The 26,486-nt window shown below is 42.9% G+C and overlaps 1 protein-coding gene across 1 annotated transcript in view; it reads left to right on the top strand.

The window, feature by feature from the left end:
* RCSD1 (RCSD domain containing 1) overlaps nt 1-26,486 on the top strand; it is an 89,063-nt gene that overhangs the window by 24,874 nt on the left and 37,703 nt on the right. Inside the window, exon 2 of the mRNA XM_063446549.1 lies at nt 22,907-23,008. Coding sequence (XP_063302619.1) covers nt 22,907-23,008 — 102 coding nt within the window. The remainder of the gene's footprint in view (nt 1-22,906; nt 23,009-26,486) is intronic.

Here is a 26,486-nt window from a genome sequence, read left to right as displayed (position 1 = left end):
TCACAGTACATTTAATTATGTACAAAATAAAGAATCATGTACTAATGTTCTTATAGTCATTTTCTTAAAAATGCATTCAAACAATTACTTTCCTAAGTGGGTCTCTTTTTTTTTTTTTTTTTTTTTTTCAAATTAAGTATTTTTATTTTGTTAGCACAACAATAGGAGGCAGTTACATCGTGATAGAAAAGCGTGTGGTTGCCTACGCCGAGGCCAACATTGCATAGTAAGTATACAGTTATAATCCGTAAATAATTACAAGCTTCTCCATGTGATATAGGTCTAGAGCATGTCAGGCCGCAGTATTATTACATATACCAAACACAACCTTGTACGGTGGAATCAGCTCCAAAGTGTTTCCAGCTATGAACGAAAGTTCCGTGCCATAGTTTGCGCTTATAACTTTGCGGCCCGTTCAGGAGGTGTGTGTGGTGGACCCGGGAGTCCCAACCTTGGGTGTTATCTGAGGTTATATTGGGGCGTTCAGGCCCCTGTGGTGTCGGTAGTTGTTGGTAAAACGGGGCCTGGGTTCAGGTAGGGTCTATACTACCAGCTGATGGATTGGCCCTTTCAGCCCTATCCCGTCTCTATCCCGTCTCTTCGTCTGTTGTGGGGGACCCTCGGGTCATTCGTGCTCAGCTGGTCATGCCCCACCTAAGTGGGTCTCTTTTAAGAATGGTAGGCACCTGCATTTAAAGGGTCACTCTACTGCCCAAAGAAAAATAGACTAAAAACCACTGTTTAGTTTATATTTAAAAGCAGCCTGCAAAAGATGCAGGTCTTTTTTATGCTGCCTTTGCAAGCCCTCCCCTTCTAACCCCGCCCAGACTTTCTGTGGCTGTCCAATCACAAACTTCCCAATGCAGCTCAATGGGAAGTCTTTGCAAGGCAGGTGCTCTGGGCAATTGCTGCCTCTTGAGTTTGTTTCCACTGAACTAATCAACCAGGAAGTAACAGGACCAGTTGTCTAATTGAATCCTAGGGGTGTGTAACAAGGTTCATTTATAAAAGTGCCCATTCTATTGATATCTGCAGTTTTTGTAAAATGAAAAAAAAGAGGATGCACTTTTTATACATACCGTATATACTCGAATATAAGGCGAGTTTTTCTGCACAATTTTTGTGCTGAAAAACCCCAACTCGACTTATACTCGAGTCACTGTCTGTATTATGGCAATTTACATTGCCATAATACAGACTAGGGGCTGGCAGGAAGCACTTACCTCTCCTGCAGCTCCTGTCAGCTCCCTTCTCCACCGCGCCGGTCCGGTCAGCACCTCGTTCAGCTCCCAGTGTAAGTCTCGCGAGAGCCGCGGGGTCATAGTGTGGCTCTCGCGAGACTTACACTGGGACTTGCAGAGGGAGCTGCACGGACCGGCGCGGAGGAGAAGGGAGCTGACAGGAGCTGCAGGAGAGGTAAGTGCTTCCTGCCAGTCACCCTCCACTGAACTGCCAATGCCACTGGACCACCAGGGAGTGAGAGCCCCCCTCCCTGCCATGTATCAAGCAGGGAGGGGGGGACGAAAAAAATTATATATATAAATAATAAAATATTAATTATAATAAAAATATTAATATAACAAAAAATAAATTAATATTAAAATCATAATAATTAAAAAATAATAATAAAAATGCCCACCCCCCACCAAGGCTCTGCATCACACTCTGCATCACACACACACACACACTGCATTCATACACACTGCATTCATACACACACACTGCACTCATACACACACACTGCACTCATACACACACTGCACTCATACATACACACTGCACTAATACATACACACACTGCACTCATACACACACACACTGCACTAATACATACACACATTGCATTCATACACACTGCATTCATACACACACACTGCACTCATACACACACTGCACTCATACACACACTGCACTCATACACACACTGCACTCATACACACACTGCACTCATACATACACACTGCACTCATACATACACACACTGCATTCATACACACTGCACTCATACACACACACTGCACTCATACACACACTGCACTCATACACACACTGCATTCATACACACACTGCACTCATACACACTGCATTCATACACACTGCATTCATACACACACACTGCATTAATAACACACACACTGCATTCATACACACACTGCACTCACACACACACTGCACTCACACACACACTGCATTCATACACACACGCTGCATTCATACACACACACACTGCATTCATACATACACACAATGCATTCATTATGTACATACACTGTAAATAAATATTCAATTAATATAATTTTTTTAGGATCTAATTTTATTTAGAAATTTACCAGTAGCTGCTGCATTTCCCACCCTAGTCTTATACTCGAGTCAATACGTTTTCCCTGGACCACCAGGGAGTGAGAGCCCCCCTCCCTGCCATGTATCAAGCAGGGAGGGGGGGACGAAAAAAATTATATATATAAATAATAAAATATTAATTATAATAAAAATATTAATATAACAAAAAATAAATTAATATTAAAATCATAATAATTAAAAAATAATAATAAAAATGCCCACCCCCCACCAAGGCTCTGCATCACACTCTGCATCACACACACACACACACTGCATTCATACACACTGCATTCATACACACACACTGCACTCATACACACACACTGCACTCATACACACACTGCACTCATACATACACACTGCACTAATACATACACACACTGCACTCATACACACACACACTGCACTAATACATACACACACTGCATTCATACACACTGCATTCATACACACACACTGCACTCATACACACACTGCACTCATACACACACTGCACTCATACACACACTGCACTCATACATACACACTGCACTCATACATACACACACTGCATTCATACACACTGCACTCATACACACACACTGCACTCATACACACACTGCACTCATACACACACTGCATTCATACACACACTGCACTCATACACACTGCATTCATACACACTGCATTCATACACACACACTGCATTAATAACACACACACTGCATTCATACACACACTGCACTCACACACACACTGCACTCACACACACACTGCATTCATACACACACGCTGCATTCATACACACACACACTGCATTCATACATACACACAATGCATTCATTATGTACATACACTGTAAATAAATATTCAATTAATATAATTTTTTTAGGATCTAATTTTATTTAGAAATTTACCAGTAGCTGCTGCATTTCCCACCCTAGTCTTATACTCGAGTCAATACGTTTTCCCAGTTTTTGGGGGTAAAATTAGGGGCCTCGGCTTATATTCGGGTCGGCTTATACTCGAGTATATATGGTAAGTCTTTTAAGAAGCTGACATGCTTAAAGGGACACTCCATTGCCCAAATACAAAATAAATAAAAAATCCATGTTTAGTAGATATACCCCAAACGAAAACCTGCATGCATTTTATAATGCATTTTTTCATTGGAGTTCTAAAAACAGCTTGCAAAAGCTGCAGATATCTTGTCTGCTACCTTTGAAAGCCCTCCCCTACTAAGCCCGCCCAGACTTTCTTTGGTTGTCCAATCCCAGTCTGCCCAATGCAGCTTAATGAAAAGTCATGGCAAGGCAGGTGCTCTGAGCAATTGCTGCCTCTTGAGTTCAATGCAAATAAGCTAACTAAACCAGGAAGTAACAGGACCTGTTGTCTGATTGAAAAGCCAGGGGGGTGTAACCAGTATAAGTTATAAAAAAAAAAGTGTCAATATCTATTGAAATCTGCATTTTTTCCAAAATGAAAAAATAGGACACACTCTTCACACAAAGCTTTTCAGCAAGTTAAAGTGCTTTAGAAGTCTGGAGTCACCCATTAAAGGGTTGGGGTGAGCCCTTTACTCATCATGACTCCAACATGGTTAGAGTTAGAATTCAGAGTGAATTTAAAGGGACACTATAGTCACCAGAACAACTACAGCGTAATGTAGTTGTTCTTTTGGGTATAATAGCTCCCTTCAGGCATTTTTATGCAAACACTGTCTTTTCAGAGAAAAGGCAGTGGTTACATTGCCCCTAGGGACACCTCCAAGTGGCCACTCCTCAATGGGAAAGCATTGGATTGGCTAAAAATCGGTCATTTTGATGATGTCACAAAGGGGGACAGAGCCAGCGCCAGCGGACCCGTGCGGCACTGGAAAAGAAGATTAGTTTTAAACTTTTATAAATGGCGGGAGAGGGCGGGGGGGGGGGGGGGGGGGGGCAAGCCACCAAAATGGTGGGTTTAACACTATCGGGTCAGGAATACATGTTTCTGTTCCTGACCCTATAGTGATCCTTTAAGGTGAATTTCCAATATATTGCAAAAATAGCCGATTTGGGCTCTGCAAGTGAGGGGAAGCATTAACAATACATTCAAAGTACACTGAATCCTTGATATTTTAATTAATTTGTATTAATTCCAATATTCTGTGTATTGTACCTCCAGTTATTGCAAATTGTCAGGATTTGTTCTGCTCTTGGTAATCAGCGTTTCTATGCACTAATTTCACCAGTGGCACACATAGTCTAAATAAATACAGGCACCAGGTATTTAATCACCTAACCTTATCTTGCGGAGAACTGACAGAGAACTTGCTCATTTTGGGGCTACAACAGCAAAGTTGGAGGAATAGCTGCATAAGTTATTGAATATTTTCAATATTGCTATTTTGTCCTAACATTTGCAGCTCCTTTGTTAGGCCTCCCAACAGCCCCTATTTTGTCCACGGACTGCACAGTGCGTTCGCATCAATAGACGCACTCACGCTGTGAAAAGGCACTAGGACCATGGACCATGCTGAGAGCACTTTTCCACCTTTTAAAAAAAAAACTCAATTGATGAATTAGTGCTAAAATAGCTGTGGCTGTAGTAAAACTGGATAATGTTTCTAACATTTCTATAAAAATATCCCTAAAGCTTGCAGTTTGACTTTCTATTTATTACAATCCGGTGTTTAGCCCAGGTGTCCTGCCAGGATTTCCGAAGCCTGCATATTAGCAGATATGACTTATTACTTCAAACAGGTTAACCACTTAATCTTCTTCAAACGGCATACACTCACACAAGTCAGTCTGTTACTGACATACTTTAAATTATTGTTAAATTACTTAAAACAGAATTGCAGATTCTTCTTCTTATTATTATTATTATTAACGCCTATATTTAAATCTATAATTGGACGTATTTGGAATGTGAGGCATGTGACACATAAGATCCATGTCTATACATTTAACCTGTAATAGTATTCGGTAACTGTAACGAAATTGCAGCAGAGAATGCGTTTGGAATTTGTAGAATCTCTTTCCCTATAATTCATCACACTTGTTTGCTGTGATGGAGGCTGACATGGTTAAGGGACGCAGAGCAGCTGGGATGAATGAAATGCCTGTGACAATTCAGTAAAATATATCCACGCAAAGCCGACCCCTGCCAGTCAGAGTGTGTCGCTGTCCCTTTAAACATATCAGACACTGCACACAGCAGGGGCGAGATTCTGCTGAGCACGCTGAGAATGTCATTCTATATAAGACGCCGTGTGACATCTTATTAGACAGATCCTCTGTGTTGATACCACTCCGAGTGGTTACAATAGTGTAATCATGTTATTCTCTGGGAAGCTGTGATGCGTAGATCTCCGATTCCTCGCCTTCTCATTAAAATGGGTCTGTGTTGTGTCCGTACCATAACTTAGGGTTTGCTTGTGGTGTGCGCTGCTGTGATAGCTGATAAATATAGCCTTGGCCCCCCCTCTCAGAAGATGCTCTCTTATACTCTCCCACACGTATGACCTGTATTACCCAGCTGTTGTTCACATGACATTCTCCCAGTAATCTACAGAGACCTGCAGACATTTGTCCCTGGCATCAGTGCCAAGTCGTGGAATCTTGTACCCTCGGGGACCCGGATCACTAAGCCGTGTGTGTTCGGTACCCAGCACAGGGTAATGTAATACTGGCAGCTGTTATCTATGAGCTTTATTCAAACCGGGAATTATAGAGAACCGACAAGGAAATTGGACATTCTGGGGGAAAAAAAATAACAAAATAGTCAAAACTTCTCCAGGGCAGTTATTTTTGACAGATCAAATACTTCAAATAATTCTTTTGTGATTTGCCCAAATTTCTCAGTTTAGTAAATAGCACTCAGAGTTTACTAATGGAGTGTTTGTAAGATAGCATTGCAAAAATATTACATGATATGTTAAATGTGTATATAATACTGTGTAACGAATTGTAAATTCCTATTGGTATTACAGTATCAGTGAGAGGGATAAGACAGACACCCATCACAGGCACTGGTTGTCAACCAAGGGTAACTGTTAGTACATCTCTCTACCCACTCAAAAGACACGTCAGCAGGGTTGGAAAAATCCCAGGAATAAGTTAGTTATGACTTCTAAAATTGTACGGTTGGTACCTAACAATTTGTGTGGTTGTACTTTTACCATGTTGTACAGTGCTACAGAATATAGTGTTACTTTAGAAATAATAAGCTATAGGGATATTTCTCTGCCTTGCTCATAAACCCAAAACTGAATCCTGAATTTGATGTAAATATATCCATCGCCTCTAGTCCCTTTAATAACTCCTTTTATACATGTAACGTCAGATGTTAGCAACCAACCACAACCCAATCTTCTGATTAATCCCTTTGTCCAAATACGAAAAAAAAAAAAAGTCACTATTTAGTTGATATACCCAAATGAAAACATGCATGATTTTAAATATGCCTTTACTGAATGGGGGTATAGCTAAAACAGTTTCTTAAAGCTACAGATTTCATGTTTTCAGTCTTTACAAGCCCTCCCCATCTAGCCCCGCCCAGACTTTATGTGGCTGTCCAATCACAGACTTCCCAATGCAGCTCAATGAGGAGTCTATGCAAGACAGGTGCTCTGGGCAATTGCTGCCTCTTGAGTTTAGATCCACTGAGCTAAACAAAACGGAAAGTAACTGGACCTATTGTCTGCATGACAAGCGGGGATGAATGTAATATGGTTCTAAGTGTCTAATTGAAACCTAGGGGTGTGTTACAAGGTTCATTTATAACATTTTCGATTATTATGCATGAGGACTTCCAGCATCGCAGGAATCCCCATTGAAAAGCATTACATGAAGCTTTCCTATGGGGAGATCCTAATGCGAGTGGAGCCATTGCCGCGCATGCGCATTAGGTCTCCCCTGCCGGCGGACGTCGGCTCCGCAGGAGCATGGGCAGAGCTGAGCCAGCACCAAATGACATCGGTGCTTAACCCCTTCAGCGCTGTGGGAAGGGGCCTTGACAGAAGGGGAAGGTATAGTGCCAGGAAAAACGAGTTTGTTTGTTAAAGTACTTCATTACTATAGAACAAATAAGTAAAATAATCCCGAGATTTCGTAATGGGCAATTTTAAAATGGCTGACTGATCCTTAGCTGCAGCTCAATCTTACGTTTTTATCCATTAAAACTGAATTGTGGTGAATCAAAAACTGAATTACACAATTTAGGCTGAATAGTCGAGCTAGGACTATAGCTATAGCATTAGAGGGTTTTTCCAATTTGATACAATTTTCCCTAAATTTTCGAATTCGGTTTTAGTTCACTATATTTAAGAGATTTCTGAAGAAACCCCACATTTTCTTTCAGTCATTTGCATTGTAAACCCTCTTTTTCTAATGGTCCCATCACAATGTTTTTTGAGCATGTAATTAAAGGCAATTTGGTTGCATAGTGTATACCTTCCAATTGTCCCGGGTTTAGCAGGACTATTCCTTCACAAGTTATTTTCCCTGTTCTGGGTTTGTTGGCCCCAATTTCCTTAGTGCATGCACGCATTAGATGTGTAAGTGCTGTACAGGGTAAACTGTAGCCCATGACAGAGCACTTCAGGAGCACTGAGGGGAGACACACTCATTTTTCACCTCTGCTCCCTGGGGGCCTTCAAAACCCCAACATCACAGATCAATATTTCCCATTATTGTTTTTGAAAATGAGGATGTTTCTCGAGGATGCCCCACTGCATCCACCAGTACCATGGACAGTAGCCTGAGAACTGAGGGTCTGCTACGGCTGAGTGTCTTTAATTCATTATCAGGCCATATCTCCATATACTTAAAAAAATGTCCCGGTTTAATTAAAATGACAAATTATTCTGGTCAAAGGGATCTGCCACGTCAAGTGTAAATACATTTTATTAAAGGGGGCATTGTCTGCTAATCTTCAAAATTAAACTTTTGTCTTGGTTTCCAATAAAATGTGTTACATTCCGCTATTGTAATGAACATACGACAAGTTAGATGGTAGTATACTAGTGTTGCTATATAAGAGTACATGTCTGATTCATATGTAGGCTGCACTCCCCTCTTAACCTCAGACGTTAACAGCAGATGGGAGCATGTGAAGCTTTTTCTGTGAAGCAGGAAGTACATCTCTCTGTGGGATTTCCAGACATCAGCCTTTAGATACTATAGAGTTAATTTACTCAGCGTGCACTTTTGTACCTAGTAGATTCGTAAGGGCTGCAGCAATCTAAATGGAACATTAACCCCTTAAGGACACATGACATGTGTGACATGTCATGATTCCCTTTTATTCCAGAAGTTTGGTCCTTAAGGGGTTAAAGCCAGACACTGAAAGTGGCAACGTGCACTTAGTCACACCAGGCCTAACTCATGATTAGGGTCTAGTTACATGACCAAAATCGTAGCGCTATTTGTTTATTTACTAAATAGTGATTTCACAACTGAATTGTGAAATGTTAGGGCAAAACAGCTCCATTATAAAGAATAATGCAGGTCCGTTATTTTTCCGTCTTAAGTGTTAGGGCCAGACAAGCCTCTGCAGCCATTTTTACTGTAGAGCGGCTGAGAGGAATGGGAGTTAGAGTTCTGGGCCTGAGCATGCCTTATGAGACACTTTCTCTTTTGGCACCTTACTTAAAGCAAAATTAACACCAGTCCTGTAGGAGTGGCCTACATAATGTCTTAGCACCATAATCACTACACTAAGCTAGAGTGGTTATAGTGCATGAACTGTGTATGAGACATTCCTTGATTATATTTCCATCCTCAGTTTTTTCTGTGAGGCATTTATTCAATAAAAAGTGATTTATTTATTTAAACGTTTCCATTTTGGTCTAAAATTAGCAAATAACCTCTTAATTTATCACCACACAGTGCTTATTAAGATGGACCCCTCAATTCAGACTTAGTTCAATTTAGTTGGAGTCTGTTACATACTAACTTTTATTTATGGAAGGTCCCACTCAAAACAGCGTTTATAAGCACTTTTATATAAAACAGGCATCTAACGATGTAGCACACACACTTTGCACGTTTTGCATGTGATTTGGAATACTTAGTGTCATCTTATCAATATTAAAATGTCTCTAGACCAGGGGTTCCCAATTAATTTTTCCTGTGGAACCCTTTGACATAATGCACGAGCAACGTGGAACCCCCAAAAATGTTGGCGCCATAGCGCAGGTAGTAAACAGTAGTACTTTGGAGCAAGTATGCTTTTTTTGTGTACAGTTGGTGTTTGTATATATAGTTAGCGTTTTGATACAGGGGTGTGTTTGTATGTAATGTTAGCAGTAGCGTTGAGGGGTGTGTTTGTATGTAATGTTAGCAGTAGCGTTGAGGGGTGTGTTTGTATGTAATGTTAGCAGTAGCGTTGGGGGGTGTGTTTGGATGTAATGTTAGCAGTAGTGTTGAGGGGTGTGTTTGTATGTAATCTTTGCATTTGCGTGCAGGGGTGTGTTTGTATGTAATGTTAGCAGTAGCGTTGAGGGGTGTGTTTGTATGTAATGTTAGCAGTAGTGTTGAGGGGTGTGTTTGTATGTAATGTTTGCATTTGCGTGCAGGGGTGTGTTTGTATGTAATGTTAGCAGTAGCGTTGAGGGGTGTGTTTGTATGTAATGTTAGCAGTAGCGTTGAGGGGTGTGTTTGGATGTAATGTTAGCAGTAGCGTTGAGGGGTGTGTTTGTATGTAATGTTAGCAGTAGTGTTGAGGGGTGTGTTTGTATGTAATGTTTGCATTTGCGTGCAGGGGTGTGTTTGTATGTAATGTTAGCAGTAGCGTTGAGGGGTGTGTTTGTATGTAATGTTAGCAGTAGTGTTGAGGGGTGTGTTTGTATGTAATGTTTGCATTTGCGTGCAGGGGTGTGTTTGTATGTAATGTTAGCAGTAGCGTTGAGGGGTGTGTTTGTATGTAATGTTAGCAGTAGCGTTGAGGGGTGTGTTTGGATGTAATGTTAGCAGTAGCGTTGAGGGGTGTGTTTGTATGTAATGTTAGCAGTAGCGTTGAGGGGTGTGTTTGTATGTAATGTTAGCAGTAGCGTTGAGGGGTGTGTTTGTATGTAATGTTAGCAGTAGTGTTGAGGGGTGTGTTTGGATGTAATGTTTGCATTTGCGTGCAGGGGTGTGTTTGTATGTAATGTTAGCAGTAGCGTTGAGGGGTGTGTTTGGATGTAATGTTAGCAGTAGTGTTGAGGGGTGTGTTTGGATGTAATGTTTGCATTTGCGTGCAGGGGTGTGTTTGTATGTAATGTTAGCAGTAGTGTTGAGGGGTGTGTTTGGATGTAATGTTAGCAGTAGCGTTGAGGGGTGTGTTTGGATGTAATGTTAGCAGTAGCGTTGAGGGGTGTGTTTGTATGTAATGTTAGCAGTAGCGTTGAGGGGTGTGTTTGTATGTAATGTTAGCAGTAGCGTTGAGGGGTGTGTTTGTATGTAATGTTAGCAGTAGCGTTGAGGGGTGTGTTTGGATGTAATGTTAGCAGTAGCGTTGAGGGGTGTGTTTGTATGTAATGTTAGCAGTAGCGTTGAGGGGTGTGTTTGTATGTAATGTTAGCAGTAGCGTTGAGGGGTGTGTTTGTATGTAATGTTAGCAGTAGCGTTGAGGGGTGTGTTTGTATGTAATGTTAGCAGTAGCGTTGAGGGGTGTGTTTGTATGTAATGTTAGCAGTAGCGTTGAGGGGTGTGTTTGGATGTAATGTTAGCAGTAGCGTTGAGGGGTGTGTTTGGATGTAATGTTAGCAGTAGCGTTGAGGGGTGTGTTTGGATGTAATGTTAGCAGTAGCGTTGAGGGGTGTGTTTGGATGTAATGTTAGCAGTAGCGTTGAGGGGTGTGTTTGTATGTAATGTTAGCAGTAGCGTTGAGGGGTGTGTTTGTATGTAATGTTAGCAGTAGCGTTGAGGGGTGTGTTTGTATGTAATGTTAGCAGTAGCGTTGAGGGGTGTGTTTGTATGTAATGTTAGCAGTAGCGTTGAGGGGTGTGTTTGTATGTAATTTTAGCAGTAGCGTTGAGGGGTGTGTTTGGATGTAATGTTAGCAGTAGCGTTGAGGGGTGTGTTTGGATGTAATGTTAGCAGTAGCGTTGAGGGGTGTGTTTGGATGTAATGTTAGCAGTAGCGTTGAGGGGTGTGTTTGTATGTAATGTTAGCAGTAGCGTTGAGGGGTGTGTTTGTATGTAATGTTAGCAGTAGCGTTGAGGGGTGTGTTTGTATGTAATGTTAGCAGTAGCGTTGAGGGGTGTGTTTGGATGTAATGTTAGCAGTAGCGTTGAGGGGTGTGTTTGTATGTAATGTTAGCAGTAGCGTTGAGGGGTGTGTTTGTATGTAATGTTAGCAGTAGCGTTGAGGGGTGTGTTTGTATGTAATGTTAGCAGTAGCGTTGAGGGGTGTGTTTGGATGTAATGTTAGCAGTAGCGTTGAGGGGTGTGTTTGTATGTAATGTTAGCAGTAGCGTTGAGGGGTGTGTTTGTATGTAATGTTAGCAGTAGCGTTGAGGGGTGTGTTTGTATGTAATGTTAGCAGTAGCGTTGAGGGGTGTGTTTGTATGTAATGTTAGCAGTAGCGTTGAGGGGTGTGTTTGTATGTAATGTTAGCAGTAGCGTTGAGGGGTGTGTTTGTATGTAATGTTAGCAGTAGCGTTGAGGGGTGTGTTTGTATGTAATGTTAGCAGTAGCGTTGAGGGGTGTGTTTGTATGTAATGTTAGCAGTAGCGTTGAGGGGTGTGTTTGTATGTAATGTTTGCAGTAGCGTTGAGGGGTGTGTTTGTATGTAATGTTAGCAGTAGCGTTGAGGGGTGTGTTTGTATGTAATGTTAGCAGTAGCGTTGAGGGGTGTGTTTGGATGTAATGTTAGCAGTAGCGTTGAGGGGTGTGTTTGTATGTAATGTTAGCAGTAGCGTTGAGGGGTGTGTTTGGATGTAATGTTAGCAGTAGCGTTGAGGGGTGTGTTTGGATGTAATGTTAGCAGTAGCGTTGAGGGGTGTGTTTGGATGTAATGTTAGCAGTAGCGTTGAGGGGTGTGTTTGGATGTAATGTTAGCAGTAGCGTTGAGGGGTGTGTTTGTATGTAATGTTAGCAGTAGCGTTGAGGGGTGTGTTTGGATGTAATGTTAGCAGTAGCGTTGAGGGGTGTGTTTGTATGTAATGTTAGCAGTAGCGTTGAGGGGTGTGTTTGTATGTAATGTTAGCAGTAGCGTTGAGGGGTGTGTTTGGATGTAATGTTAGCAGTAGCGTTGAGGGGTGTGTTTTTATGTAATGTTAGCAGTAGCGTTGAGGGGTGTGTTTGTATGTAATGTTAGCAGTAGCGTTGAGGGGTGTGTTTGGATGTAATGTTTGCAGTAGCGTTGACGGGTGTGTTTGGATGTAATGTTAGCAGTAGCGTTGAGGGGTGTGTTTGGATGTAATGTTAGCAGTAGTGTTGAGGGGTGTGTTTGTATGTAATGTTAGCAGTAGCGTTGAGGGGTGTGTTTGTATGTAATGTTAGCAGTAGCGTTGAGGGGTGTGTTTGTATGTAATGTTAGCAGTAGCGTTGAGGGGTGTGTTTGTATGTAATGTTAGCAGTAGCGTTGAGGGGTGTGTTTGTATGTAATGTTAGCAGTAGCGTTGAGGGGTGTGTTTGTATGTAATGTTAGCAGTAGCGTTGAGGGGTGTGTTTGTATGTAATGTTAGCAGTAGCGTTGAGGGGTGTGTTTGGATGTAATGTTAGCAGTAGCGTTGAGGGGTGTGTTTGTATGTAATGTTAGCAGTAGCGTTGAGGGGTGTGTTTGTATGTAATGTTAGCAGTAGCGTTGAGGGGTGTGTTTGGATGTAATGTTTGCAGTAGCGTTGAGGGGTGTGTTTGTATGTAATGTTAGCAGTAGCGTTGAGGGGTGTGTTTGGATGTAATGTTAGCAGTAGCGTTGAGGGGTGTGTTTGTATGTAATGTTAGCAGTAGCGTTGAGGGGTGTGTTTGTATGTAATGTTAGCAGTAGCGTTGAGGGGTGTGTTTGTATGTAATGTTAGCAGTAGCGTTGAGGGGTGTGTTTGTATGTAATGTTAGCAGTAGCGTTGAGGGGTGTGTTTGGATGTAATGTTAGCAGTAGCGTTGAGGGGTGTGTTTGGATGTAATGTTAGCAGTAGCGTTGAGGGGTGTGTTTGGATGTAATGTTAGCAGTAGCGTTGAGGGGTGTGTTTGGATGTAATGTTAGCAGTAGCGTTGAGGGGTGTGTTTGAATGTAATGTTAGCAGTAGCGTTGAGGGGTGTGTTTGTATGTAATGTTAGCAGTAGCGTTGAGGGGTGTGTTTGTATGTAATGTTAGCAGTAGCGTTGAGGGGTGTGTTTGTATGTAATGTTAGCAGTAGCGTTGAGGGGTGTGTTTGTATGTAATGTTAGCAGTAGCGTTGAGGGGTGTGTTTGTATGTAATGTTAGCAGTAGCGTTGAGGGGTGTGTTTGGATGTAATGTTAGCAGTAGCGTTGAGGGGTGTGTTTGGATGTAATGTTAGCAGTAGCGTTGAGGGGTGTGTTTGTATGTAATGTTAGCAGTAGCGTTGAGGGGTGTGTTTGGATGTAATGTTAGCAGTAGCGTTGAGGGGTGTGTTTGTATGTAATGTTAGCAGTAGCGTTGAGGGGTGTGTTTGTATGTAATGTTAGCAGTAGCGTTGAGGGGTGTGTTTGTATGTAATGTTAGCAGTAGCGTTGAGGGGTGTGTTTGGATGTAATGTTAGCAGTAGCGTTGAGGGGTGTGTTTGGATGTAATGTTAGCAGTAGCGTTGAGGGGTGTGTTTGGATGTAATGTTAGCAGTAGCGTTGAGGGGTGTGTTTGGATGTAATGTTAGCAGTAGCGTTGAGGGGTGTGTTTGGATGTAATGTTAGCAGTAGCGTTGAGGGGTGTGTTTGTATGTAATGTTAGCAGTAGCGTTGAGTCGTGTGTTTGTATGTAATGTTAGCAGTAGCGTTGAGGGGTGTGTTTGGATGTAATGTTAGCAGTAGCGTTGAGGGGTGTGTTTGGATGTAATGTTTGCAGTAGCGTTGAGGGGTGTGTTTGGATGTAATGTTAGCAGTAGCGTTGAGGGGTGTGTTTGTATGTAATGTTAGCAGTAGCGTTGAGGGGTGTGTTTGGATGTAATGTTAGCAGTAGCGTTGAGGGGTGTGTTTGGATGTAATGTTAGCAGTAGCGTTGAGGGGTGTGTTTGGATGTAATGTTAGCAGTAGCGTTGAGGGGTGTGTTTGGATGTATGTATAATGTATACTTACCATGGCACTTGTCGTATAATTCACTACAGTGAGAATTCGAAAGGAATTTAAAGAGAATTTCATATTTAAGGCCAGGGTAGCAGAACTGCAAGTATAGCTAAAGTTTGGCTACTTTGATCTTAATTTTGAAATTCACTTTGAATTCTAACTTTGGTTAAAAAAAAAAAAAAAAAACCTGACCAGGACTTATTGAGAACTGGCAAGGGGGTTGCAAGTTTTAGACCAAAATAGGCGAGTGTAGAAAAATTATCCTACTTGCTTGTTTGCCAGCTCGACTTGACATGCACATTGTCGCCTTTTTCTGGCATATGTCAATAAAATGGTGACCATACATCCCCTCCCCCAAAAAGGACACTGACACCAAAGTTAAAGTGGACTTAAATATCACAGCTTTAATAAAATAAATATATATATAAAAATAACAAAATGGGTCATTGCCAAAAAAACACAATTTTTCTATATCCTGTAAACATAAATACACCAACAATTTAACACCACTATACCCCCTGGCAATGATCCATAACATAATAACATAAATAAAACCATACAACAATATATAATTAGCATCACTCAAAACTCAGCCATGACAGGCATCATATTCCAGAATGATTTAACATTGTAGGGGTATACCGAGATACTCCTACACCACAGCTTGAAAGCCACCAACGGGCTCCAACCTACCAAATAAAAAATGTGAATATTGTTACCGCACTTCAAACATACCAGCTACCAATCCTACATACCCCCAATTTCTTATCCAGCCCCCGCCACAGGATCTCCCCTGCCAGCCTCTGCAGGGCCAGCGCTACCCGAGCGCTGTGTGCCTCCATGGGCCGGAGGGGAGATCAAAGATCTCTCTCACCGGCCCACAGGCAGTTACAGGCGGCCGCTTGCTGGGGTGTGAGGGAGGGAGGCAGGAGAGGACCGGCGGAGCTCTAGGCAGCAGCTCCGCCGGGTCCTCTCGCGGGATTCTGAGCGTTGCTGCGGTTCACTCTCACCACTGGACCATCAGGGAAGGAAGCATGGCTCCCCCTCCCAGGCAGAACGGCTCCCCCCCCCCCATCCCAGGCAGAACGTCTCTCCCCCCTCCCAGGCTAAGGTAAGAAGGGAGTGTGGGGGGGGGAGAAATATAACTTTTTTTTATTATTAATAAAAAATATATTTCAATTTAAATAAAAAATACATTCACACTCACACACACAGCACCCCCAGACACACACAGCACCCAAACACACACAGCACTCAGACACACACAGCACCCCCAGACACACACAGCACCCAGACACACACAGCACCCGCAGACACACAGCACCCCCAGACACACACAGCACCCAGACACACACAGCACCCCCAGACACACACAGCACCCCCAGACACACATAGCACCCAAACACACACAGCATCCAGACACACACAGCACCCAGACACACACAGCAACCAAACACACACAGCACCAAAACACACAGCACCAAAACACACACACCACCCAGACACACACAGCACCCAGACACACACAGCACCCTCAGACACACACAGCACCCAAACACACACAGCACCCAGACACACAAAGCACCCAGACACACACAGCACCCAAACACACAAAGCACCCAGACACACACAGCACCCAAACACACACAGCACCCTCAGACACACACAGCAGCCTCAGACACACACAGCACCCCCAGACACACACAGCACCCAAACACACAGCACACCCCCAGACACACAGCGCACCCCCAGACACACAGCGCACCCCCAGACACACAGCGCACCCCCAAACACACAGCGCACCCAGACACACAGCGCACCCCCAGACACACAGCGCACCCCCAGACACACAGCGCACCCCCAAACACACACAACACCCAAACACACACAGCGCACCCCCAGACACACACAGCACCCCCAGACACACACAGCACCCTCACTCACATACAGCACCCTCAGACAGACAGCACCCTCGCTCACACACACAGCACACTCCCACACATATGCAGCACACACACACACATATATATATATATATATATATATATATATAAAATAACCCTCAGTGAGTTAACAGACAAAGAAAATTAGAAACCTAGAATGTGAAGGCAGATAAAAACACCCTCACACACAGCACCCCTCTTACATACACACACACTGCGCCCCTCACACATACAATACATCCAAATATATACATATATATATACATATACACACAGACACTACAGCACCCCTCACACTGCACCACTACACACATTACGCTCCAGGTACACACTAGATCCCTTACCCTATATGAACTCTTAATCCTCTACACACACACACACACACACACACAATCTCCTATACACACTCTGGGTCCTTTACACAGTAGATCTCCTACACACACACACTGCACCACCTACACACACACACTACATTCCTTGTCAGCAAACACATACAACATTCTCTAAACACACCCTCTCTACAACCCCTACAAACACTATGTCACCTATACACACACACTACAGCCCATATGCACACACTCGCTACATCCCCTATAACACTATGCCCCCTATACACACACTCTCTACAGCCCCTAGCCACACATATTACACCACAAACACAAATTAAATTGACCTATACACAATACCACACCACACTCTACACACACGCAATCCCACAAGCAGGCTCCAAACACATGCACCATGCACTTTCCTGGCCCTTTTGTCCTCTGGTATCCCACTTGTGGAGACACCAGAGACAATTTAAAAGCAAACACAGCGCAAGCATGTTATTAAATTTGCTTGCGCTGCGCAGAACAAATTCAGGGCCTTTTTCTAATGCCAGAGCTCTTCAGCGGGGCTCTGCGCATTGAACCAACATGCTCACTTTGAGAGGGGGCGTGCTTGTCATTAGTGATGACAAAACACACCCTCTCTGGCCTCGCCCCCTTCTTAGGGGGCCGCTCTGATTGAAAAATGCCCTTGCCTAATTTTTTTCCCAGTCCGGCTCTGCCCACCGTTGTGACCAAACGGCCAAAAAGAAAACTAGCTTACTCCAAGATAGACTAAAGGGAGGGTGGGTGGGACAACAACAGATAACTCTGGATAATTAAAATGGCCCCTAAACTAAAATGTCTGTGACTATTATATGAAACCAGTGAACTTCCCTCTCCCCCCCCCCCCCCCCCCCACACACACACAGAAAACTTAACCTGTAAGCAACCACCCACCTATATGCCTGCCTACTAGCTCTGTCAGCTTTGTTGGTCCTTGGGCTATAATTTTGGTCTAAAATTACATTTTCATGTTTTCATTCCAATAATCAAATAAGCACCAGATGTATCTTATTTAAGGGAACACTACTAATGCTTTAGTGTCCTTCTAACTATTTAGGTGTCAGGGCCCTTCTCTCACGTTTGAGTCCCTCTTTTCCCTCCGCGACGTGATGGTCTAGTCTCAACCGTCCTGCCTCCCTGGCTTAGATCCTCAGTCCTGATGATCTAAACCAATTCAATGCATAGGGAAGCACTGGGAGGCGCGTGCACATGCGCAATAAATCGCAACCTTTACAGGAATATACCCTGGAAGTGCCTCTTGTGGTTGTCCGATTGACAGTCGCTGCAGGTGGTTTTAGGCACCAATGTAAACACTAACTTTACTACACGTAGATTTGCTGGTTTTGGTGATTATAGTGTCCTTTTAAAACAAGTTAGTAAAGCATTGTAATATGTATTTTTAGTAATCTGTTTTGAAAAAAATAGAGTTGTAGTGAGTTGATAAATTAACAGTAAACTGAGTAGAAACACAGCGTGAGATTTGTTAGTTTAACCTTTAGTCGTTTTTATGAAACGAAAGGTGTGCTACGACTGAACTGGATGCTGTACACAAAAATTGAATACAGGAATAGCAAAGACACGGACCCTGCTGCTATATAGCCCAAATAACATGCATGTACGGGGCAAACTGTAGGGTTTGTCTTGAACCTTTTACCAGAGCAGTATTTACAAAATCCTTGTGATACTTTCGGCACTGATACTTCAAGTAAAGACGCTGGAGGTGGTTGTCAGTCAGTTTCTGAAGATATTAACATCAAAGAAAGGTTGTCAGCCAGGGGAAATTAATTCTTAAAGAGATTACTGGATAGGCCTTTAGGCTGAAATAATCCCCTAGTCATTTACAGCTTTCCACTGATTATAGTGTGATCAGTCATTTCAAAAACTTGTAAGTAAACTCCTACAGGGCTATTCCCTGTAGATTCCAAAGTAAATATTACTCACGTGAGTCCCTCTGCTAAATGAGTATTCCGTTTTATCAAGGTGAATTTTAAAATCAAGTCATTCTATTAGCTTACACTGTATTGATCACAAAAACATCTTGCGGGGTGAGGTGCTAACATTGCTCAGGGGCCATAGCCAAAAAAAAAGTGTGTTTTTTAATAAGTCCTATCCTCCCAATCAGGGCCAGATTAACATAGGAGCTAATGGAGCTGAAGCTCCAGGCCCATGCCCAGGAAACAGGCCCATTGATTAATAAATAAATAAATAAATTTTATTGTTGTATTACTTTTTACATGCCCTTACTTTGCACGTTAGGGGTTAAGAGTGGGAATTTAGGAGGTATGCAGGGTATGTGTGGACTGGCTGGCAATGAAATGGTTAACATAAAACTGACTTTGCGCACCGTGCAAAGTGTTCTTGCTGCCTCGGTCTCCACAGTGTGGTGGCATGTCACCTTTTTGCTACACCCACTATATCCACCTTTTTCTCTGTCACAGACTGTATGCCAGGAGCTTCTGCCTGCTAGTAAGAAGGGAAGGAAAGGACAAGTGAGTGCTGGGGGACACCGAGGAAATGGCAGAAAACGCAGAGCGTGCGTATCGTTCACGCCAAACTCAGGGTACTGAAACAGTGCTGTCTGTGTAATCTGGCCTTAAGTCATTGCCTACATGATTGGCAGACCAATTGATCCCTTTCTGGGTGGGTCCACCCCTTCTGAGCAGTGCTAGTTACCCGATTGGCATCACTGACGTACCTCCTTGTACCTCGTCCACCATTATCCTGCTAAATAGGACATTGATATTTGTAGGGCATGGATTTGGTTGAGAGGTGAAGGCCAGAGATTAGCATAGGGTATGTGTATTCTCTTGTTTTAAACTCTTTTAGTGTCATGTGTCAAAAAAGATAATCAGTAAGAAAGTCCTAAATTTCACATAAAATAGCCCATCTGAGACCACTAACTCGTACATCGTACATGACTTTAAAAAAAAGTAAAAAAAAAAAAAAATGAAATATTAAAGAATAAAGAAAATCAAAACATTATAATAAAATCAAAAGTGAACTAAATATGCGCTTTTATAAGTCATGAGTGTAAATTCAAACTGAATTCAAAATTCATTTCAAATTTAAGATCACAATAGCCAAAGTAGAAATTCTCAGCTTTGCTTCCAGGTGGACTACTCTGGTTTTACATTTGAAATTCCCTTTTAATTTACGTTGAATTCATGGCAATTCTCACTGCAGCCAATCACAAATATTGCATGTTCTCAAACGGATATTTATCATTCAGCTTAATTTGATTCGACCAGTATGAAGAATTGCACAATAAAAACTATACTCTGGTTCCTAACAATACAGAAGCACTGTAATCTCTTGCACCAGATGGATTAAATAATAAAAGAAAGCTGTGCATTTGTACCTGGCTTACATTTTAGGTGTGAACATTTAAACACGGTATTATGTCTTCCAGACCTTAACACATATTGGGCCTGCAGTAAGAGAGTCGATATTTACACCCACAAAGGGAACATTGTCTGTGTTTCCAATAATCACTTTTATTGAACCAAAACCGTGCTTTTATCATTGAATAGAGATGTCCGAAACTCCTAAGGTGTAAAAATGGACTTTATTCTGTAATTCCAATAATGAAATGTTGGGTGAATGATTTTATGATGTGAACAGCTAACAGTTTTCTAATCCACACATTATTCTGTTATCTCCCATACTGTGATAATGTTCAAAATAATGTGATACCATTTTATTTGGTGGCACAGCGAGACCATTGTGGCAGCTGTGATTTTCAAGCTGTTGCTCTGAGTAAATAAAACATTTTAAACTTGCTTGGGGAGAGCACAAAATTTACCGTGAATCCCATTCTGCTCTGTTGGGGTTTATTCTCTAGACGCAAGCTGACAAACAAGGTGCAAAGTGTAGGTAAAAAGAAATAGGGACGTTAGACAAAATATATTTCCAATACGGTTAAATCTATGATACTATCCAATGAGTAATGTCTAAACACAGCTACACAATGATATTAAAAACTACAACGGTGAAAACAAAACACACACTCGGTCCTATCAGATCATTCCGATTTTTGTAAAATACAGTATTGCCCACCCAGAGGGCAGTGAGTTTACAGTGACCTGGTGTACAGTTTATGTCCTCCATAGTGAAGGGATTTAATGTACATGAAATAACAACTCCCACGTCTACGAGTGAAGAGCCCCCTAGTGGGCATGTAACATATGAACAGGTTGTCTCCTTGCAGGGAAGTCTACTAAACAGTTGGATAGTAGGCAAGGGGGGAGAGGGGGTCTCGACTTACCTTATCACAGCTAGTTAGGTAATCTGTCTTCTTAATCCCTCTGCAGGTTTCCCACTCTTCCCAACCCATTGGTGGTGGTGTAGGTTTCTCACCTCTCATTATTTGGTGCTGTTTGTGATGGTGGGGTCTGTTTAGTCGAACTAGCCCTGTGAGTCCCGGCCTTGTAATTTAGAGGCTCCTGTAGTTGCTGTTGGTTGTGCGGCCTGGAAACCCCACAGTTCTATGGGTATGGAGATCTTCTCTATTCCGTCTCCTGCTAGAGGGTGCAGCTCTAGAGTGAGATGTTGAGATAAAGGAAGGGAGTGCTGGCAGGTGTGTGTGGTTGGGCTGCTTCTCCCTACAGGTGATGGCCTGCTGGGGTGCCCTTCCAAAGCACCTTGGAGATGCTGGGGCCAAAGATCTCCTCTGCTGTCCATTTTGAATCTGCTCGAGTGGAAGCTGCAGGTCCACATGCGATCCACATCCTTTTGTGGTCTGGGGCATGCAGTTAAACGTTTCAGGTGTATTTTCATGTATCCATAAAGCAACCGGTGACGGCTTTCCTACCAACCTGTTGTCCATGTCTTACTAATTCTTCTGAGGAGGTTTCAGGGGTTAGGGCGGGGAGTTTTGCTGGGTGATGGGCTGGGGCTATAAAGTTATTTAGCTACAAATAAGGACAATGAAAATCACAGATAGCATAAGAACGGCCATTCAGTCCTTAAAAGCAGGACGTAGTTTGACTGGGTGAGCTGGACGAGAGGGAAACTTTCGTTTTACATAGGAAAAATAAAAATGCCAATATTGCTTTTGTCCATAAATGAGAAAACCTACATGAAAGAGGTTGAAGATAATTAGTTATGGAAATAAAACATATTATTTTTAAATTTAATTCCCACCCTCTGCTGATGTCATTTGATCATTCTAAACCTTAAGATATAAGATCATAGAATATGACTGGGGACAGCGGCAAGAATATAGCTTTCAGATTTTAGAGACACTTTTGTAATATATTTTTTAAAAGGTAAATTCTGTAAGCATCGCAAGCTTACCCTGAAAAATCAGAGTCAGCCTTGAAACAATCGTGAATTCCGTTTATAGATATGCACTAAATTTTCTTCATAATATTTGCCAAGCTTATTAGCCCTCGGGGATCCAGAGAAGGATGTGACTGCAGGCCCAGAGTCTGTGATTGTCTCTTATTGTGTAACATTCAGCACTTGAATTAAACTAGAAGCCTGACACACACACTGGGAGTACTCTGAGAATTTCCCACAAATAGCTGTGTTTTTTCCCATTAAGTGTTCTGCGTAGCATGAATACAGAGATAAGTCCCATTTCCTTCTGAGGATATAATCAGAATGGAATCTCCTGCAGATGGAAACCATGGTCAGTCCATGTATGAAATGTATAACGTAAGTGACAACACTGTACAAGTTAAGGACACGCGAGCGTCAACTGTATTTCTAATTAAAATGATTATGTTGACAAAAGTGTTTATGGTGGATTTTGTGCAGGTAAGCTGGATTTCTTACAACTCAATTATTTGTGGCTGTCAGCCTATAAATGACGTTCTGTGCAAGGATAGTTGCATTGAATTGACATTAGTGACCATTACAATTCCTATTTCTTCTCCAGTCATTAAGCTCCCATGTAACTCCCACTAATCTTGGACAGACCGAGACACCTCAACATCTATGCCACTAATCTGCCAAGGGCATGATCTGCTCATAATTCTGATAGAAACAATAGATTTTTATTTTCTGCTAATTGTTTACACTATTTGAACTATCTTTAATTTTGCTCATTTTTCAGGGTAAATCAGAGGAGACCAACTCAACAGAGGAGAGCCCTGCGCCATCAGTTGCAAAGCTTGCTGGGATATTTGGTAACCAGCTGAACAGTCCTAAGAAAGAGGTAACCACCCGACATATGAAAGTATCGGGAGTTTATTGCTCATGGGCAGCAAAACGCAATGCTGCACCAATCAGTATTTTCTTATAGAGATGCGTTGAATCAGTGTATCTCTATGGAGAATGTTCAGCATCTCCATACAGAGTGTGGAGACGCTGGATATAGGCATGGCCAAAGTAGCAAAGGGACTAATGGAGCTGAAGGTCACAGGCCAATGCCAATGCAATATGCCTATTGATTTAAAATAAAATACAATCATTTATTTATGTATTTATTTTTACTACTCACCACATGCTCTTACTTTGGGTAGAGGGAATTAAAGTAACACAATATTGTCAGGAGTACAAACGTGTATTTCTGACACTATTAGGTGACTGCCCCCCTCTCTGTGGACAATCAAGGTGGATTTTACTCTCCTTTTCTCCCTCGCCGCGCCCATAGGTGTCACGATTCCGGGAACCAAACACGCTAGCAGGTCACAAAGAGGAAGGGTGCTATACCGGTCCTTAGAGTGGCCGGGCTAAGCACACTAAGAATGGACAAGCCAAGTAAAGGGAGCCAGAAAACGGGAGAACGAGAAACAACCCGAGGTCAAAGGAGAGGAGAAGACAGGATAATCGGAATAACGAGCAAAACAATCGGTAACCAGAGAGCAACATGAGAAAACTGCACTACAGGTATCACAAGACCACAACAGGGCACTGAGAGACAGGAAAGGTAAGTATAAATACCCTAGGTTTAATTCTGATTGGATAACTTCCAATCAGAATTAACAATCACACGTGGGAGATATCTACGCCTCCCACTGTGATTGTGGTACTGTTGCTTTAACGCCGGGTCACTCACGTGACCCCGGCGTTTGCATAAACTAACGACCTTCCAGCGTGCAGCGTTATACATGCTGCCGCTGGGAGGCGTGGAGGATGCGAGCGGCGGAGAGGAGACGCCGCTTGCCGACAGGTAGGAGGAGGAGAGACCGCGAGAGCCTCCCCTCATAGCCGCCCGCGGACCCCTGACATAACCCCCCCCCTCGAGGACCGCCCAACGGGCGGGAAGCCGAAGGCTTCAAAGGAAACCGCGCATGAAAGGAGCGGATCAAAGAGGGCGCGTTCAAGTCAAAGGCAGAAACCCAGGACCGCTCCTCAGGGCCGTATCCCTTCCAATCAACCAGATACTGCAAGCGACCCCGAGAAAAACGAGAATCAAGCAGAGCAGCCACTTCGTACACGTCGCTAGAGACAGCGCGGAGGGAATCCGGACGCCTGAGAGGACCAGAGAATCGATTACAGAGCAGGGGCTTCAAAAGGGAGGTGTGAAAAGTGTTAGGTATACGCATGGAAGGAGGCAAGGCCAGGGAGTAGGACACAGGATTGACCCTACGCAATACCTTGTAGGGGCCAAGGAACCTGGGCGTGAATTTCAATGAGGGGACCCTGAGGCGGAGATTCTTAGAGGACAACCAAACCCTATCACCCGGGACATAAGTAGGAGCAGCACCTCTACGACGATCAGCAAATCTCTTCTGAGTAACAGCCACACGAGAAAGAGTAGCATGGACCTGATCCCACATCTTCCGTAAGGAGGCGAGGTGCTCGTCCAAAGCGGGTATTCCCTTGTCGGAGAATACGCCGGGAAGGACAGAGGGTTGGAACCCATAAGAAACCAAAAAAGGACTTAAGCCAGTGGACGAATGAGTCACAGTGTTCCTGGCAAATTCAGCCCAGGGAAGGAGGTGAGACCAGTTGTCCTGGTGTGCGTTCGTGAAGCAGCGTAAATATAACTCCACAGATTGATTCGCCCCTTCGGCAGCTCCATTAGATTGTGGATGATAGGAGGAAGTAAATGACAAGGAAATCCCCATCTCAGCACAAAAGCCCCTCCAAAACCGAGAGACAAATTGAGGACCCCTGTCGGATACGATATCCTGTGGTATACCATGCAAGCGGAAAACCTCTTTGGTAAATACCTGAGCCAACTGAACCGCAGAAGGTAGTTTTTTTTTTTAAATTCTTTATTTTTGAGTGCAGAGCAAATTACAGGCATAAACACTGACTTATACAACACATGGGATCAGCATAAACAGTTAGTACGGATAGTCAAGAGATGCTGCACTATTTTTTTTTTTAAAACAAGTTTGAGACATGAGGGAGGCAAGAAAGTGATATAGAGAAGATTTGCATATTTGCTTAAGCTAAACATACACATCTAATTTCTTTATCAAGGTTAAGTTTATGCTCATGACATATGCACCGTCGTTATTCGGCAGGTGCTATTTTAGTTTACCTTAAATAAAACACTGACACCGAATTTATCTGTTGGATTATAACGTCCACAGCTTTATTAATTATTAAATATATAAATAAATAAATTAACAATTTAGGGTCATTGTCCAGCTAACATTATATTACTATCCCCCCGCACAATACCCCTGACAATGACCCTATCTTTTGAACAATAATTAACATTCACTTAACATATAACCAGTAACACACGGCCTACCAGAGAGGCCCCACAACCATCTGTTAACTGTAGGGGTGTACCCAGACACCCCTACCCCCTAGGTTCGTAGCCACCGAAGAGCTTGAACCTACCAACACTCTAATCCATCTGGCCTACTCCAGCCTAGGCCTTGGCCTGTCCATTCCCAATTCCATCTAACTCCTGGCTTTAACACGCCCTGTTCCCGCCGCTGTGACCAAACGGGATCAAAACTCAACTATAGGGAGGGTGGGTGGGACAAGTGACAGGTCAGTGCAATTCAGATTAACTGGCTCCTCACTTAAGATGGCCGCCTATTTACACTACCTGACTCCTCCCCTACTTAGCCCCTCCCTAAACATCCCATAACTTTCCACCTGCCTACTTCCTGGCCTTGTCAAGGCCCACTCCCCTGTTTCACTGTTCCATGGGCTTCATGACATATGCACCGTCGTTATTTGGCAGGTGCTATTTTAGTTTACCTTAAATAAAACACTGACACCGAATTTATCTGTTGGATTATAACGTCCACAGCTTTATTAATTATTAAATATATAAATAAATAAATTAACAATTTAGGGTCATTGTCCAGCTAACATTATATTACTATCCCCCCGCACAATACCCCTGACAATGACCCTATCTTTTGAACAATAATTAACATTCACTTAACATATAACCAGTAACACACGGCCTACCAGAGAGGCCCCACAACCATCTGTTAACTGTAGGGGTGTACCCAGACACCCCTACCCCCTAGGTTCGTAGCCACCGAAGAGCTTGAACCTACCAACACTCTAATCCATCTGGCCTACTCCAGCCTAGGCCTTGGCCTGTCCATTCCCAATTCCATCTAACTCCTGGCTTTAACACGCCCTGTTCCCGCCGCTGTGACCAAACGGGATCAAAACTCAACTATAGGGAGGGTGGGTGGGACAAGTGACAGGTCAGTGCAATTCAGATTAACTGGCTCCTCACTTAAGATGGCCGCCTATTTACACTA

Source organism: Pelobates fuscus, chromosome 1 (genome assembly GCF_036172605.1).
Source record: "Pelobates fuscus isolate aPelFus1 chromosome 1, aPelFus1.pri, whole genome shotgun sequence".
Classification (NCBI taxonomy): domain Eukaryota; kingdom Metazoa; phylum Chordata; class Amphibia; order Anura; family Pelobatidae; genus Pelobates; species Pelobates fuscus.
The sequence above is the reverse complement of the archived record's forward strand: the minus strand, read 5'-3'. Positions and strand labels throughout refer to the sequence as shown.